The sequence below is a fragment of the Apaloderma vittatum genome, unplaced genomic scaffold (genome assembly GCF_000703405.1).
Source record: "Apaloderma vittatum isolate BGI_N311 unplaced genomic scaffold, ASM70340v1 scaffold16437, whole genome shotgun sequence".
NCBI classification, from domain to species: Eukaryota; Metazoa; Chordata; class Aves; order Trogoniformes; family Trogonidae; genus Apaloderma; species Apaloderma vittatum.
The window spans coordinates 1-16,776 of record NW_009724690.1 but is presented as its reverse complement, the minus strand read 5'-3'; the positions used below and the strand labels follow the sequence as shown (position 1 = coordinate 16,776).

At 37.1% G+C, this 16,776-nt stretch overlaps 1 protein-coding gene across 1 annotated transcript; it reads left to right on the top strand.

The window, feature by feature from the left end:
* Positions 1-459: 459 nt before the first annotated feature.
* On the top strand, positions 460-15,614 carry PAPD4 (PAP associated domain containing 4; the record flags this gene model as incomplete). The annotated part of the gene is made up of 8 exons (XM_009872619.1): positions 460-488; positions 1,764-1,998; positions 3,014-3,128; positions 3,248-3,339; positions 4,159-4,225; positions 7,160-7,229; positions 12,210-12,286; positions 15,486-15,614. Coding segments are annotated over exons 1-8 (814 nt in total), but the record flags the coding sequence as incomplete, so codon positions are not given.
* Positions 15,615-16,776: the final 1,162 nt, after the last annotated feature.

The following is a 16,776-nucleotide window of genomic DNA, read 5'->3' as shown; positions in this document are numbered from 1 at the left end:
GCCTCCACCGAGATGGCAGTGTGAAGGACCTTGCTAGTGAGCTGACTCTGAAATGCTGACGTACTGTCCCAAGGTTTGACTATAGCAAGCCTCATTTTATCCCCTTTTCCCTTCAGATATCATTTAAAGCTCTTTCAATGAGCCCTGCTAACTCGGTGCGAAGATCCTTCTTGCTTTGTGACAGGAGTACTCTCTGTTGCCAGCAGCCGTGGTGTCATGTAAACTGACCCATGATCAGAAAACTCAAAATCCTGCTGGTGCCACCAGTTTTAGAGCAAGGTATTGATCTGCTGGCCCTTTCTGTTTCTTCCCTCATCATTCCCTGTAACTGAAAGGATAGAGGAGAATGCTACTGGTGCTTCTCTTTCTTAACCCATTGCCCTATGTTTCTGAAGTCTCCTTCGATTGCCCTTGGACTTCTTGTTGCAACATCATCTGTGCCTACCTGAAAAATTGGTAATGGATAGTAATCTGAAGGCTATACCAGGGTAGGAAACTTTGTTTTCACATCTTTAACCCAGACCCCAGGGAGGCAGCAGACTTCCTTAAGAAGCAGGTTGGTCTTCATGTTGGACATTCTGTTCCCCCCAGAGGAGAGTCTCCTATGATAGCAGCCCATCTCTTTTTCTTTATGGGAGAAGATTTGATGCAGGACACAGGCTGACTTAATGGTGGCAACACCTCCAGCTCTCGTCATTTATATTTTTATTATTAATAATATTATTTGTCCAGGTCCCCAGAGTACTTTGATGCCAATTTTTTTAACTAAAAGAAGCGACTGTATTTTTATTAATTTTATTAATTATTAGTTGTAGTTACTTCATTGATATATATATAAACATTTTGATTTTGTGCTTTTTAATTAAAAAAAAAGTGTGAGTGCCCCCATACTGGTGGAGTTATGCCATACTTGATGTATAGACAAAACATGAATGTACTCTTCCATTCTTTGCTGTGGATGGACCACAGTATCAAACAGTGGTCAACTTTCAGTACAACCTTTCATTAATGAAGAGTTCAGATACCAAGAGACTGTTTGTAAGATCACCAAGTCTCTTCCAAATATATTTTAATTCCTGTGACAATTGACTTGAGGAAATATAGAGTAGTGGACTAGTGTTTGAAAATGAGACAAATGTTGCTTAATACAGTCGTTAGTTTGATTTGTCAGATGGATAATGTTTCTTTTTTGCCCAGATTACAGAGGTATTGTCTGTACAATCTAAGATACAGACAGATGCTACGTTTTGGACAGCTATTGTGATAAGTTTTTTTCTCCCCTTTCCACTAATGAATTTATTTTATTCATCTCGGGGTATTCAGAACTCCCAAACCTTTTCACTGCATTTATGCTGATTTAAAAGAAATTACACTTACATAGACTTTATGTATTTATTTTTTTTTAAAAAAGCAAAAAGCCGCGTTATTTCCAGAGTAGTATGGCCAGCTTTTCGAGCTGTCCTCTTTAACTGAACTTGCCATTTAGATTTCTACTGTTTAATACAGACACTGTTATAATGTGGTGGCATCAAATCACTTCAAGAGTAGCTGCAGTTTTGCAGTTGTGTGTTCTCTTTTCCCGTTCCAGGTTTATTTCTGGGATTAATATCTAGGAATGACATGCCTTTTATTTTGTAGAATATTTGCTTTTAGTGAAATAGTTACATAATTAAGCATTGTTGTTTGTACTTCGTTGCAACTGTCTTTTACTCATAGGTTAGAGATTGCAAGCTAGATTGTTTTTTTTTTTTTTTTTTTTGTAGGAGACCATGTGAACAGACTAGTCCACATGATGTCAAAAGGCCGCGATTTCATTCACATTGTTCTGAAACACCTGTAGTTAACCAAGCAGTGCCTTTAGCAGAAGAACATAGATATTCATTCCCAGGATCAATCCAATCACCACTGCTCCGTGCACATTACCTACCAGGTTTTACTGGATATGTCCTTCCACTGCAAGACCGTATAGAAACCACGCTCCCTGTGGCCAAAGATAAGGTAGTATCTTTGTGTGCCTGTGCTTTACATCTGCCTTTTGTGTAGGCAGGGTTCAGTGTGCAGTGGGAGACCACAAATATTTTTGCAAGGTTCTTCGACAGTGTCATGGCGTCTCTGTTATCAGAAGAAGTTTCAGTAAATGTAGCTGCCATTAAGATGGTATGTAGCTTCCTTGTGTGTGTTTGGAGTATTTTTTGGGGGTAGGGTTGTTGTTTGCTTGTGTTGCTTGGTTACTAGTGTCAGGAAAATCACATGTCTGCTCATATGATTAGGGGCAGGGAGAATCCTGATGAAAAAACCACCACACTAGTAGTGTGAGAGAAGCCCATAAAGATGTCCTCTGCCACTCCTCAGAAGATGATAAAACTTGCTATCCTAGCTGTTCTGGAATAGAGAAGATGATGTCTTCTTTAGGTGGACAGTGGATTTGGAATTATGTATTTTGTTCTTTTTCTTGATTAGAACCCAAGAAAACATGGCTAATCAACCTTCCTACATTATTTGCACCAATGTAACAGAACGGTTTTTTTTGGTATAAATATGGGTCTTAGTTATAGCATGTAAATGTTTTGAAAGAGAAACACCTTCCACCAAAGATCTGACTACTTCTTTAGTAGTTTGTGTGGGATAACAAAAGAAAGCTGAATCAGTCTAAATATTCTTTTCCTTTGTATTCCTGATAGGCAAGCTCGTGATGTTAAAGTCAGTGTCTGATACATCTGGTCTTTCACTTTTTATTCCCTGAAAAGCTGCAGATGCTGGTGAAACAAAAATTATTTTCTGTGAATATATAACAGATTGAACAAATACATGTTGAAAAACTTTGCATAAATTTCTTCCAGGGAGTTGTTCAATATAAATTCAATAAAAATCTAGGCAATGCAATAGGTTGTTTGAAATGATGCTGGATTTATTTGTTTTTTTAGTGCAATCTTCTGTGTTCCATGTAATGGCATCCCTGGCAGGAAAGAAGTTCACTTCTCTGTATCTTTATTTTTTGAATGTTTGTGTCAAGTTAAGTCAGCAGGTTTTGGAGATTTTTCACGCATGTCAGCAACAGATCTGTGATTTGAACAGAAAAGAGCTCTGCAGAACAGAACTCCAGAGAGAAATTCAGCAAATTTTTCCACGTATGTTTTGAATTATATTACTTAATATCAGTTTGAATGTTTGTCAGTTTTGCAGTTCTGATTTCCTCTTAGATTATGATATGTCACATAGTTTTTGTTCTGTGTTTATTCTGTTACAGAAAGCAGGCTCTTTTTGGTTGGGTCCTCACTGAATGGGTTTGGTACTCGTACCAGTGATGCTGACTTGTGCCTGGTGGTTAAAGAAGAACCAGTAAGTAATTTAAAACGTATATAGCTAAATAAAATAAAGTCTCTTTTAAAAACATACTTGCATTTTATAAGGCTGGATTCTAAAATGAAATAAACGGTCAAATCCTTTTCATTTAATAACACCTTTTTGCACTCATAATAGCTATAAACTGTAGGCCCAATAGTGTTGCAAATATTAATTTAACCTTATAAACACTTTAACCTAATAAAGCGTTAAAAAATAGTATTAACTTCACTCCATAAGTGAAAAAAGCACAGAAAAACAGAGAAGTAAATTGCCTAGAATCATGAAGAAAATTCTTTAGAGAATTCCAACTCATTTTAGATGCAGAAACAACTTCTAATAAGTACATTTTTTTATTTCATTACTTAGATTTAGAGCCACTAGTGTTAGTGAGCAGGTATGAGAATGAATCTGATATGCAAACTATCTTGAGTATATTTGGAGAGAGAATTTATTGATGAGTAGAATTTAGGTTGAGACAAAAGATGTAACGAAAAAGAAAAATTAACTAGAACATAAGTCTGAAAGAATTGAGACATCATTGGAAAAGAATGAAAGAACATTTTCTCTAAGTGGTGCTAGGTTTTCATCAAGTTCTATGGTTTATGTCTTACGATCTCTGATACTTTGCATATTAATTATGAGTTCTGTCTTGAGTTTTGCTGCACTAAATGTATATTCAGGCTGTGGAATGTGTTGCTATACATGTTCATGCCTTATTCTAAGAATTAGCTTTATTTGAGAACTAGACCATGCTTTTTTGGAACTTCTAAATGAGATACCAACTTTTTTATTTATTTTAATATCATATTTTAGGTAAATCAGAAGACCGAAGCAAGGCATATACTCAGCTTAGTTCAGACACTCTTCAGTACTAAACTTTGTAAGTTCCTGGCTACAGTGAGGTGGTAAGATTACTGGTAATTCTGGAAGAAGTATTGATGCACAGTTTAAACTGGTGTAATTGCATCTTGTCTAGCTTCTGATCATGGTATTGCTTGGAGAAAAGCTATACTTGATGCTCATGGGTAATAGAAAACATAATGATTGCCTTGCAAGCAAATGGACTTCAAGAGTGGATGGCATCTAAAATGACTTTGAAATATTGGACCACAAGATGGGGAGGAAGGAGATTTTTGTTTGGGAAACTTCTGTTAATGAACTCTTTCTATTCTGTTCTTTCTATTCCATTCTCTTTTAGACTGCAGTGCCTTACTAATGACAGTATTCTTAAGAATTTGTAAAATAAGTTGTCGCTCACAATAGACTGTGTAGAATTGGTTGGGGGGAAGAGGTGGGGCTTGATAAGAGTGCAATAATTTAACTTAGGTGCCTAGTGAAGAACATGCTAAGTCGTGACAGTATTAGTACATATAGGAGAAATGAGCCAATTCACAGTTCTTCTAAACTGATGTTTGAACTCCCTTCAGATGAGGAATTCGCATGGGCAGTTCTTGGCTTAAATGTGAAAGCCTCCTGCCTGAAAGAGGCTTTTGTACCATCCTTTAAATTATATAAGGCCCTGTCTTCATATCAACAACTGTGTTCCTCTGCTTCTCAGACTTCTGATATATTCTTTGATGCTACTCCTTGTATGGCAGTTTTGAACAATCCTGCAGTGATAAAAGGAGTAAACCATAGATGTAAATGCTGACTTCAAAATTTCTTCGTTGGCAAGTATGCATACCCAGATTTCAAGAGCTCACTTGAAGAGATATGGTAGATGTGTTGCAGGGCAGGCATCTGATATTTAATGGCTTACTGCTGTTGTATATTGATATTTGCATAAGTAATCTAGAACTTAGGCTGGGTTTGCCTAGGATGCAGGTCATCCCAGTGCTCTCTGAGAAGCACACTGATGAAATAGTTGTGTTTTCAGGAGTCAGAAAGGGAGCATCTAAATATCACCACATTCTCTTGTCAAGAGATTGTGTTATGTGACAGCTTTGGACAAAATCAAGTTTGTTTGTCACAGAATACAAGTAGCAGAAAGACATGATGGACATGCGGGAGCATACCCTGAACGTCGTGGGGTTTGGTTTTGGGTTTTTTTTGTGCCATTGCTCATTTTTGATGCTTTCCTAATTCTCTGTTGTCTTGCAAGTGCCTTTGGTCAGTTTCATTTAATCAAAACCTTCTTTGGAAGGTAAGGCAGGACGGAACACTGCTGATTTACCGCTCCTGTCAGACTCTCTTAGTTGTGGTATGTAGACGTCTTGGGGATCATCTGTTCATAATCTTAACATTTCTGTGGGCATGATTTCCTATATCTAGCCATCTGTCCTTGTGTCTCTGTATGGATATTCTGTGGATAGAATTGATAGACAAAAGTTTTTTGAAAATGTTCACCTGATTCATTGCCATATGAGTCTTTCCATTTGGACTGAGTTAGTTTGCAGACTAGCTCAACTATGCTAAGGTTCAATGCTTCTGAAACAAGGGAGTTGATTAAACTTATTTAGGCAAATGTAGCTACTGCCATTCATAGTTTCAAAATAGCTTGTGAGGTGGTTTTGGTGAGGGGAGGACAGAGTTCCTTATCATCCAAATGTAATGGGGATGATACTGTTCAATAAGATTGCTATCCAAACTAATAGAAATACCATTTTATTTGCCCCTGCCCCCCCCTAAAAAAGTAGAGATCAACATTTCAAGTTATTTTTAGTTTGTATTACTTCTACCCTTGTCATACTTACTTGTGCTAATTTGATGTTACATTTTCTTCTTGTGTCTATAAATTATCATATTCCTGCCCCCCCCTAAAAAAGTAGAGATCAACATTTCAAGTTATTTTTAGTTTGTATTACTTCTACCCTTGTCATACTTACTTGTGCTAATTTGATGTTAATTTATAGACACAAGAAGAAAATGTATCATATTAGATATTGGCAAGTTCGGGTTGTCCTAGATTCTGGAACAGAAGAAATCAATAAAATTGTGCCTTTTGCCTAAATTCATATAATACAACCTATGAGGTCTACTCTTCTTTGTCTTTTCCATTGCTTTATTGGTTGCATTTCTCATTTGCAATTATGTGCAACTACAAAATACACCCTGAGATACTGTCCAGAGTGGGAAATTGCGGCAGTTTTGGGGAGCAAGTGCAAAGGTGCTTTTGTTGGCACTGTATGAGTCTGGAAGAACTTGGTATGATTTGGTTTGAGTGGTCTGGCCCTGAGCCTGTGTGTCTGTGCTGTGTGGATAATCATCTGAGGTGCAGTCCTGTGACTGTATATTCAATGCATGTCCTATTACCGCTAAAGCAAAAGGCAAATAAGCATTGTCCCATCTTTAATGGAAAGTGTTGTCCTCTTTCCGGTAACAATTTGACAGGAAATGTATTTCTTGGTGTGCATTTTATCAGTCAATTTGTATAGAAAGTTTCAGGCATAATCAGTATATGGTGAAGATGCAGTTACATTAGTGCTTTTTGATCAGTAAATTACGTTGTTTCAACTGTAAGCAAACTAGACGTGATGCAAAAGTATGCAGCTAATCATGTGCTCATTGCTACATTGTAGTACTAGACTTTTGTATCTGACAGTCCTGGATGGATATGTGTTTGCTCCCTTCCTCCTTAATTGTAACTGTTATAGCTGTTCAGGATTTTGATTACAAGTACTGTTCAGTGAGAGTATTGTAGATCTGCATTATTTATGTTCAGACTTCTTGAATATTCTTCCCACAGAAAAAGTTTCCACTAATGTTTATTGCACTTTTTTCCACAATCCTTGCTATTTTTGCTGCGTGTGCTAAAGGTGATTTATAAGATGAGCATCTTACATGAAACTTAACTACATATTTTTCTCCCTTTCAGCAAGCTACATTGAGCGACCTCAGCTGATTCGAGCAAAAGTGCCCATAGTGAAGTTCAGGGATAAAGTCAGGCAAGTATTTTGTGTAACATGATTTTTTTTTTTAGACTCTGACATGGGAAAATATTATGTATTGTCAGCATGATTAGTCACACTGAAATCTTGCTTTATTTGTGTGGTACTATAGTTGTATTGCAGATTTGTAGAGTTAGCATGCAGTGGTAGTCGGCTTACTTCCCTGATGGCCTGAAACACCTTTTGTGGTTGAGATGCTGTTTGGTTTCTGTGATGAATTTAATAGCAGTACCTTACGTATTTCTCTGGGATATTTGGATTTATTGGACTCCAGTTGGCGAATAGTTCATGACAGAAGAACAAAGGTGGGAGGAAAACTGCTGCAAAAGATAACTTTGCTTGTATTGCATATATAACTGAGCTAATTAAGGACCAATTCACAGCATTTACACTACAGAAACAACACTAGAACTTTAGTTCCTTGTGATGACATTTTCTTGATTAAAAAATTTTTCTTAATTTTAGAAGAGTGTATTCTTCTGTCTTTTAGGAAGGTATTCTGATATTTAACAAAGCATTATTCCATGTTCTATTCACAGTTTTAGTTACTAATTTTATGTCCTATTTTTGTAAGACATTTATTGTTTGGATTGGAAAAGACCTTTAAGATCAGTGAGTCCAACCATTAACCTAACACTGCAAGGTCCACCACTGAACCATGTCCCTAAGCACCACATCTCCATGTATGGTGACTCTACTGCCTCCCTGGGCAGGCTGTTCCAGTGCTTGACAACCCTTTGGTGAAGAAATTTTTCCTAATACCCAGTCTAAACCTCCCCGGCACAACTTGAGGCTGTATCTCTCATCCTATAATTCTTACTCAGGAGAAGAGACCAGCACCCACCTCTCTACAACATGCTTTCATGCAGTTGTAGAAGGTGATAAGGCCTCTCCTCAGCCTCCTTTTCTTCAGGCAAAATAACTCCAGTTACCTCAGCTGTTCCTTACAAGACGTGCTCAAGACCTTTCACTAGCTTCATTACCCTTCAGTACCTCAATGACTTTCTTGGTGTGAGGGCCCCAAAACCAAACACAGGATTCAAGGTGCAGCCTCATCACTGCTCAGTAAAGGGGGACAATCACTTCCCTGCTCCTGCTGGCCACACTATTCCCAATACAGGGCAGGATGCCGTTGGCACACTCTTCAGCCAGCTGTCCACCAGCAACTCCCAGTCCTTTTCCATGGGGCAGCTCTCCAGCTGCTCCTCCCCAAGCCTGTAGCGCTGCTTGGGGTTGTTGTGAGCCAAGAGCAGGACTCGGCACTTGGCCTTGTTGCATCTCATACAGTTGCCCTTGCCCCACGGATCCAGCCTGTCTGGAACCCTCTGTAGAGTGTGTCCACCCTCCAGCAGATCAGCGCTCCTGCCTGGCCTTGTACCATCCACACACTTAATGAGGAGGCACTCAATCCCATCATCCAGATGGCTGATAAAGACATTAAACAGAACTGACCCCAAACCCGAGCCTGGGGAACACAGCTTGTGTCTGGCTGCCCACTGCATTTAACTCCATTCACCACTGCTTTTTGGGCTTGGCCCTCCAGATGGGTTTTCACCCAGTGAAGGGTATGCCCCTCCAGGTCGCGAGCAGGCACTTTCTGCAGGAGAATGCTGTGGGGAAAAGGTGTCAAAGGCTTTACAGAGGTCCAGGTAGATAACAGTCAGAGCCTTTCCTATATCCACTAAGTGAGTCACCTTGTCATAGAAGGAAATCAGCTTGGTCAAGCAACACCTCCCTTTCCTAAACCCATGCTGGCTGAAACCCATACTGACTGGAAGTATTCTATGTTATTTCATTAATTGTATCTTCACTATGAAGACATGAAAATGAATAATCAAGAGGGATGTACTATGACAGAGAACAATATGTTTTTTATGGTGGGTGATAAAAGTAGGTGACAGGAAAAAAATGCAGAGCACAGTATGAGTACGGGTAGTGTTCACATCTTCCTTTTTTCTGGGGCTTGGATTTTGTAAGGCTTTATGTATCCCCTTCATGTAATAACATAGTTTCACTATATAGGGCTTTGGACAACTCCCTTGTATCTATCTTTTGCTGTCTACATACTTCTTGCAACCTTGTCTCTGGCTTAAAAACAAGTAAGCCCACTTTGGCCTTTCTTTATGAAAGCACATCACAGTATGCTTTTGTCACAATACACCTTTATTAGGGCAGAAACTCCGTTGTGATAAAAACTGAATCTATGATATTTACAGTTTGAACTAATAAATATCCATTTAAGATTTTCTTGCATCTGAGATGTAACACTTGTTAGGATTTTTGCTTTAGACTTTTTTCATTTACACCTAATCCCATATTTAATTCTGTATACTTGCCTACCTTTTAAAAATTTGAGTATTTTTATCTGTTTCTATCTTTCCCCTCTAAACGCACAGAATGTTGTTTCTCCCTTGCTTTCTGAATGTATTAAACTTTTCAAGCCAAAATTTGGGTTATATGACTTAGCAACATGTAAGAACCGTAGTCTTTTTGTAGATACACCAAATGGTAAATTCCTACTACAAGTATTGAATAAAACATCACGTTACAGTGTGAATATTTTTTTCCAGTTTAAAATCAGAAAATAAATATTAAAAAGAAACCTTAAATATGGAACGAATTGTGTCAGAAAATTGAAGTCTTTTGTGTAGGCATTTAAAGTCTCTTTTGCAGCCATTTATAGTCCATAATAATAGGTCACTTGCAAATATAGTAGCAGTCTGATATTTGTGTACCTTAAGACAGGATTTAAAGAACTCTTTATAATCTTCTTAAACTAGAAGCTAGCTGTTACATTTTTCAGAGGAAAAAAACCAGTACTGTTTATCATCTGGGTTCTGTATTTTTCTGGAAGAGGGGAGCAGTGGAGAGAGATGTGACTTTGGGTTGGGTTTTTTGTGTTTTTTTTTCTCTTTGCTATTATTTTTCTCTTCCATAACCTGTCATCTTCACCCATGTTTTGTCTTTTTTTTCTTCTCCTGAGATTCTGTCTCTTTCCAGTCTCTTATCAGCCTCTCTCACATGTAGGCTCATACATATACACACATGCTCCTTTATTTTTTCAGAGGTCTCAACAAATGAGTTGGATATTGTGTACCTAGGGCCCTAAGCTTGTTTTAGCCAGATCCAGAAGCTTAAGATGACAGGCTTCCTGTGAAAGCCTGTTTTATTGATGCTTGGATGCTGGGAGAAGATGGCAGCATTCAGTGGGTGGTATCTCTGCCTCTGGATTCTAATGTGTTGGCAATGGTCCATATATACTTGAAAAGTACAGTTTGATTTGGTGAACAAGAAAGCCTTCAGTTTGTATTTGTTCTTTTTCCATCTTAAAGGATTTTTTTTTTAGCACTATAACAGTAAGGGATGATGCATTGCGTTTAAACACTTACTGTTTTTTAGTAGCCTTTCCCAGGAAATAATTCCGGTGCTGGCTCTGCTACCAGATAAGCCTTTGATTATTTAACAAGATTTCTATACCAGAGGGTGCAAAAGGTTCCTCTTTTGCTGCATTTGCTATGCAGTTGACTCTCTTCCGCTCTGTTCTTTTAGGACTTGAGTCTCAACAGTACAAAACCTTTTTCACTTGCTGTAATTGCAACATCTATTAAATGCACATATTGAAGTACAAAATAAATGCAGTGGAACTTGCTTAATCAGCATCTGCTAAATAGTAACCTTGACAGTTGGGGTTAATTGGAATTATATATGTAGCATGACATATTTATTTATTATATTTGCATATGCAACTAATTCTTACTGCTGTTTAGACTTATTTTTACAACTGACAAGCCATAGCTCACACTTGTTATTTCCTGTACTGTTATGTACCATGCTTAAAACAGATAAAAGTTATGCTTGTGTTAATTCAGGCTTAAAATTATGTAATATATTAGTGCAAAGAATGCTTTAACATAGTTAACGGTGTCAAAAACTTTTTCTTGGCATCAGATTAATGTGTTCTATGCAATTTAATAAATTCCAGGCCCATGTTCCCCTTCCAATAATTAAAGAAAATCTAAACAAATATTTAGACAAACAAATGCTGTGTGAATGAGACATAGATACATGAGATGGAAGTAGTGAACATTGCAGATAGCTACTTCTTTGTCAGTAACAGACTCTTGTGAGTTACAGTGTTGCTATAGGTTATTGACATTTAATTTAGTATGGTTTTTATGGGTACTGTGAGTAGTAAAGCAGTATAAAACTCAGTCTTCAGGGCAGGGTGTGGTACAAATAAAGCAGGTGGTGCTGGGTTGCCTTGTTGTTCTTTGCAGTTAACAGCATGAAACAATTGCTGAAACCTTCATAACAAAACATGCAATGTTTACTAATAAAGAGTTTTCATTTCGAAGTCCTTGCTGATTATCTCTGACCATCATTACAGAAAGAGATTCTTACCTTTAGAAGATTTCCAGTTCTTCTCAGTTCGTTAACATGATTCCCTGTTCGGTCCCCATGTGTAGCCTGATCTAGTTGAGAGGTGTCCCTGCCCATGACAGGGAGGTTGGATTAAACGATCTCTAAGGTCCCTTCCAGCCTAGGCCGTTCTGTGATTCTGTGATTTCCTGAACTAATACCTGAGAGAATCCTTCTTGACGTTAGAAGTTGTCCATAGTAAATCATGTAGTGCAGCTCTAGTTGGGGAAAAAGATTTGTGAGGAATCAAAAAAAGAAATTGCTGTATTAATTTATCCTAAGGTCTAAATTTGGATCTATATATTCTCTCTGTAAAACAACAGTTACATTTTTATGACAATGGAATTCAAGTCTATAAGCTATTCAAATACTGAAATCAAGACCAGAGTAGAAATCACATAACCAAAAACTCTATTTGAAGGTTTCCAGAGTATTATCTTAAAGTTATGTTTTTTCTACCTGTGTTACTAAGGAAATAATAAGTATTCTGAAGTTGAATATCGTGATGATTGATTCTTTTTTTTCTTTTTTTCTTTTTTGTTCCCTCATCCCCAATAGCTGTGTGGAGTTTGATTTGAATGTAAACAATATTGTAGGAATAAGAAATACATTCCTTCTGAGAACATATGCACAGAGTAAGTTTTTAATGTATTTTCTTAGTTCTGTAAACTTAGCTTTTTGAGTTTGTATTTTACTATTGATAGACTATTCAAATTCAGTTGAATTTATTAGATTTTTATTTATGGATATATATATATGAAGTTACGTAATTACCTTCATTAGATATATTTATTGAGCAACAAGAACTTATCTTAAAGCTATGGAGAAAACTGATGTATCAGCTAGGTCAGAAGATAAAGATTATTCATATTAAGGTCCACATATCATCTGCAAGGGCTATTTCAGTATTGTGCAGATAGCTAGATCATTACACTAATGATTATATAGGGGTATCATATCCAGTTTCTTTTATTTCCATACAGCTGTCAATAGGGTGTGTGGCTGATAGCTGGCTAGTTGTGTATGTAGTTACAGAACCTTTCTGTGATTCAGTTGCTTCATACTGCTTCAGTTTTTATATGAACCCCAAACCAAAACTAGTTTGTGTCTCTTCAGTGGGAAAGATTGTGAAACAGACTTGTGAAAGGGAATTAGTAAGAACAGCACTCCTAGTGCTAAACTAAGGTTTTCTTTCTTAGGCTTACGTGTCTTTTGGCAGATAAATGGAGTGGAGAGAAAAAGGAGTGGACTTCAGTCCAGTTCTTCCAGGCCATTTGCAGTTCTTCCTGTACCACTTTATTCAGTTCTTACCTACAGGAATTCCTTTCTGTTATCTGTAGAAGTTACTTTTACTAGTTATTTTTTACTCATTTCAGCCAGAGTAGTTTTCAGTGTTCTATATTCATGCTACTTGAAGAGTCTACAACTTGTCTTGTATCAGTTTAACTGTTATTTCTTCATACATCCAGATAGGCATATGCCTGGAGAAGAATTTCCTTCCAAGCTTGTAAAGGTTAGGGAAATAATCTTTGTCATTCACAGCTACAGGTGAGGGATCACTTCAAGTCTAATGTTGATACAGTTGTTCTTAGCTTCTGCCACAGATTTCCCTTACTCGATTCAGCAGATCACTGGAGGGCAGAGTCCAGATAGAAGAGCAGTAGAAGGGAAGGGATCCTAATATCCCACCTTCTGTTCTGCCTTGGTGCCCTTTTTTATAAGGTTAGTAAAATTAACTTTGTTTCCTCATGAAGGATAAATACTGATACTGTCTTGGGGTCATGGAGTGAATTATAGCTAAAGGAGATCTGTGTTTGAAAAGTATCTGCTCAATGTGGTAGACCTTCCTAGATAGGCAAACTGTATCAAGCATAGCCTGTCCTCTCTTATTTGGAGCGGAAAACTCCCAGGTGGCATAAGGCAAACAAGTAAATAGAAGCTTCTGTCAGACAGTCTCTTTATACGTTTAAGTCATATCAACTAGGGTGGACAGAATTACAAGTATTGATCTGCTCACTTACATTTGTGGCTTAAGGGCTTCACCCTGCATGGAAGGAAAAAAATCAAATTACCTCTGATTAGAAGATGTATGGGTCCCTTTGTTCCATTAGAACAAATTAGATGCTCAGGCAAACAAGGGACTAGTTATGTTAGTGAATATGATTTAAAAAAAAAAACACAACACAACCAAAAACAAAAAAACAACCCTCATAAATATTTCCGTGGATGCTCTTCTGGCTTTTTTGAAATCAGCAGTTCTATGTTGCTGTATAGGTGCTGTGGAAAACATCAGAGATAAGGGAAAGGGAAGCAGAATGTCCACAGGAAATGTAGGTAGATTAAGCAAAGCTAGAAACTGAAGTCTGTGTTGTTGTGTTATCAGTTGTTTGCCCAAGGAGGCATGTCTGCATTTAAATCGGTGTTTGATGACAGGTATTTTTCACTTACTGGAAGGTGGACCTTTTAACTTTGAGCAAATGTCATTACTGAACATTTTCTTGAGGGAGTAGCTTTTTAATGCTGAAAGAGTATCAGGAAAAGTTTACTGGCAATGTTGCTAACTAATTTTGTTATATACTAATTACAGGAACAAGCAGAAAGAAAATCTTATTTCAGAACAAGGTCAACTAAAGAGAGAACTTTTCTATTGTGACACCCTCCCCCTCCCCCAAAAAGTCTCATTTGGAATTGGAGTCTGTTGGAAAAATTCTGTTTCATTTAATACATGTTCATATAATGTCTGTACAGTAATTCTGCATCTCACAGTTAGTGTATTAATACTCATGTTGGGTTTTTTTTTATGAGGCATAATGTTAGGAATGAGATTACCACTTACAGGGGCATGTGTGCTGAACCACTGTGAACTGGTTGTCAGAAGCTCACGTGCTTGATAGAATTTTCAGAATTACAGAGAGCACCCCAACTGATGCTGTTGTAGAATGTCTTGTCCTGGATGAAGCGTTTATTTGTTGATATATTCCTGTCCTCATGTGCGGAATACAAAACTTTGTACAATGATGTAAGGTTAGAAAAGACACTTCAGAACATATATATCATTGTAAGGCTGTCATAAGGCAGTTGACTGAGTTAATGATCTGCTTCAATATCTGCAAATAATAAATTATGTAGATGGTAAGGTTCCTAGGAGGTAGTTGTGAGTGACATCTCCCTACAGCAGGTTACTACATTAATTAGAAGGCTATCTGTGTTCCCCAGAAATTGAGATAAACATACCTGTAACGTGACTATAATTATGTCTTGATTTAATGAGTTATTGTATCTGACATCTTATATACGTAAAAAGTAATTGAGGACAAGGCAGATTTAAAATTACTGTTGTAAGCAGGGGGTACTACTTTTATGGATCCTGAGGAAAACTTAATAATGAGCTCTGTGTCCTCCAACCAGGAGAACTTGTTTGCCTGCCCTCAAAGTTTATATAACCTAAATAACAATAATAAAAAAATAGATGTGTTCTGTCTTGGCAACAAGTTAGTGCAATGATCTGGAGAGAACTTAAAAGTAAAATGTAGCACTGCTACATTGACAGATGCATCCCATTTTGTCTTATCTGCAAGCTCCTTGACGTGCCCCTTGTAACGTGTCTGTGGACCTTGCTAATCAAAAGGCTGTTTTCCAATGCAAATGTTTTTTACTGATTTGTTTTTTGAATAAGATGAATAGTAATTGTAGAATATCTTTTGTGACCATTTTGGAGGATTTAGTTAACCTTTGAATACAACAGTATCCTGTTGATCAAGCAGGACTGATGTTGATTGATTGTTGTCTAATTAAATGTGCTCTTTTCTTGAGATGTATTTATTTTACTTGCAGTTGAGAATCGAGTTCGTCCATTAGCACTTGTTGTTAAGAAGTGGGCAAGTGTTCATGAGATAAACGATGCCAGTCGTGGTACTTTAAACAGCTATAGTCTTATGTTGATGGTTTTGCACTATTTACAGAGTAAGTATTTTTTATTATGTGTTGAAACTATCCTTTTTTAAGTTCATATTTTCCTCTGTAATAAAATTTAACATTGTCGAGAGTCATCTTCCACACAGAAAATTCTGAAAATAAAATGAGTTTACTCCATTACTTTAGTGCTTCATTTTTCTTTAACAAGTGGATCTCTTCTCTGGAGGCAGAGTTATCAGTCTTAAAAACGTGGAAAAAAAAAAAATGTACCTGCAGAACACTGTAACTATAAAATAAACTCAAGCACTATTTAACAAAAATGTGTTCTTAACACAGGAAAGATAAACTCAAGCTCTACTTAAAAGAAATCTGCCTTTTAACAAAGGGAAAAACTTATTCATAACAATTTCAGTGGGTTTTGGTTTGTGGTTGTGTTCTCTTTTGTTTTGTTTTTTAATTTAGGAAGATCTAGGAAAATGCAAAGGGACAACAAATACTTCGGGGTCTTTTTTCTGTCTTCTGGTGAATAAAGGACTGAGCACGGGGGATGCACTACCATGTGGTTAGATTTTTGCACTGATTCCTGTCTTCTAATGGTCTTCAACATCGATCACCTTACAGAAGTTGGGGTATTTGACTGACAGTGGCAGTATCTTTTCTTGTGTGTTTGAAATATTGAACACCTATATGTAGCTGGAGAGCTTTACCTGAGAAACTAAGGATCCATGTTGAGAATTCAAGCAATGCATGCAGTATGTGGGAGTTAAGTCCCCTTAACTCAGTCTTATTTGTATAACGTACAGACCCAAATAAGATATTTTGATTGCTTGTACTGCTCAGATCTGATTCTGAGGAATAGATTGAAATGAGCTTATCCTCATATTTCATTCTTTAAGTAGGGAATGTCGATGTTTGCCTTTTTTTTTTGTTTGCAATTTTTGATTAAGACTCATGGAATCATTTCAGAAACAGTTTAGCTTAGTGTGAGTGTCTTGGTTGTTTATTAGGAGATAAGCAGCTTCAGAAGGTAATGCAGGGAACCCCTGAAGTGTGTGTCTTGTGGAGTTACATGCCTGTAGAAGTATTTTCTCAATTCCTGTCAGTTTATGCATAGACTTTGTATTTTGCTGCTTGTATTGATTTTTACATCTTTGTTTTAATCTTTTTGTAACATGTTGACTATTACAGAATCACAGAATGTTAGGGGTTG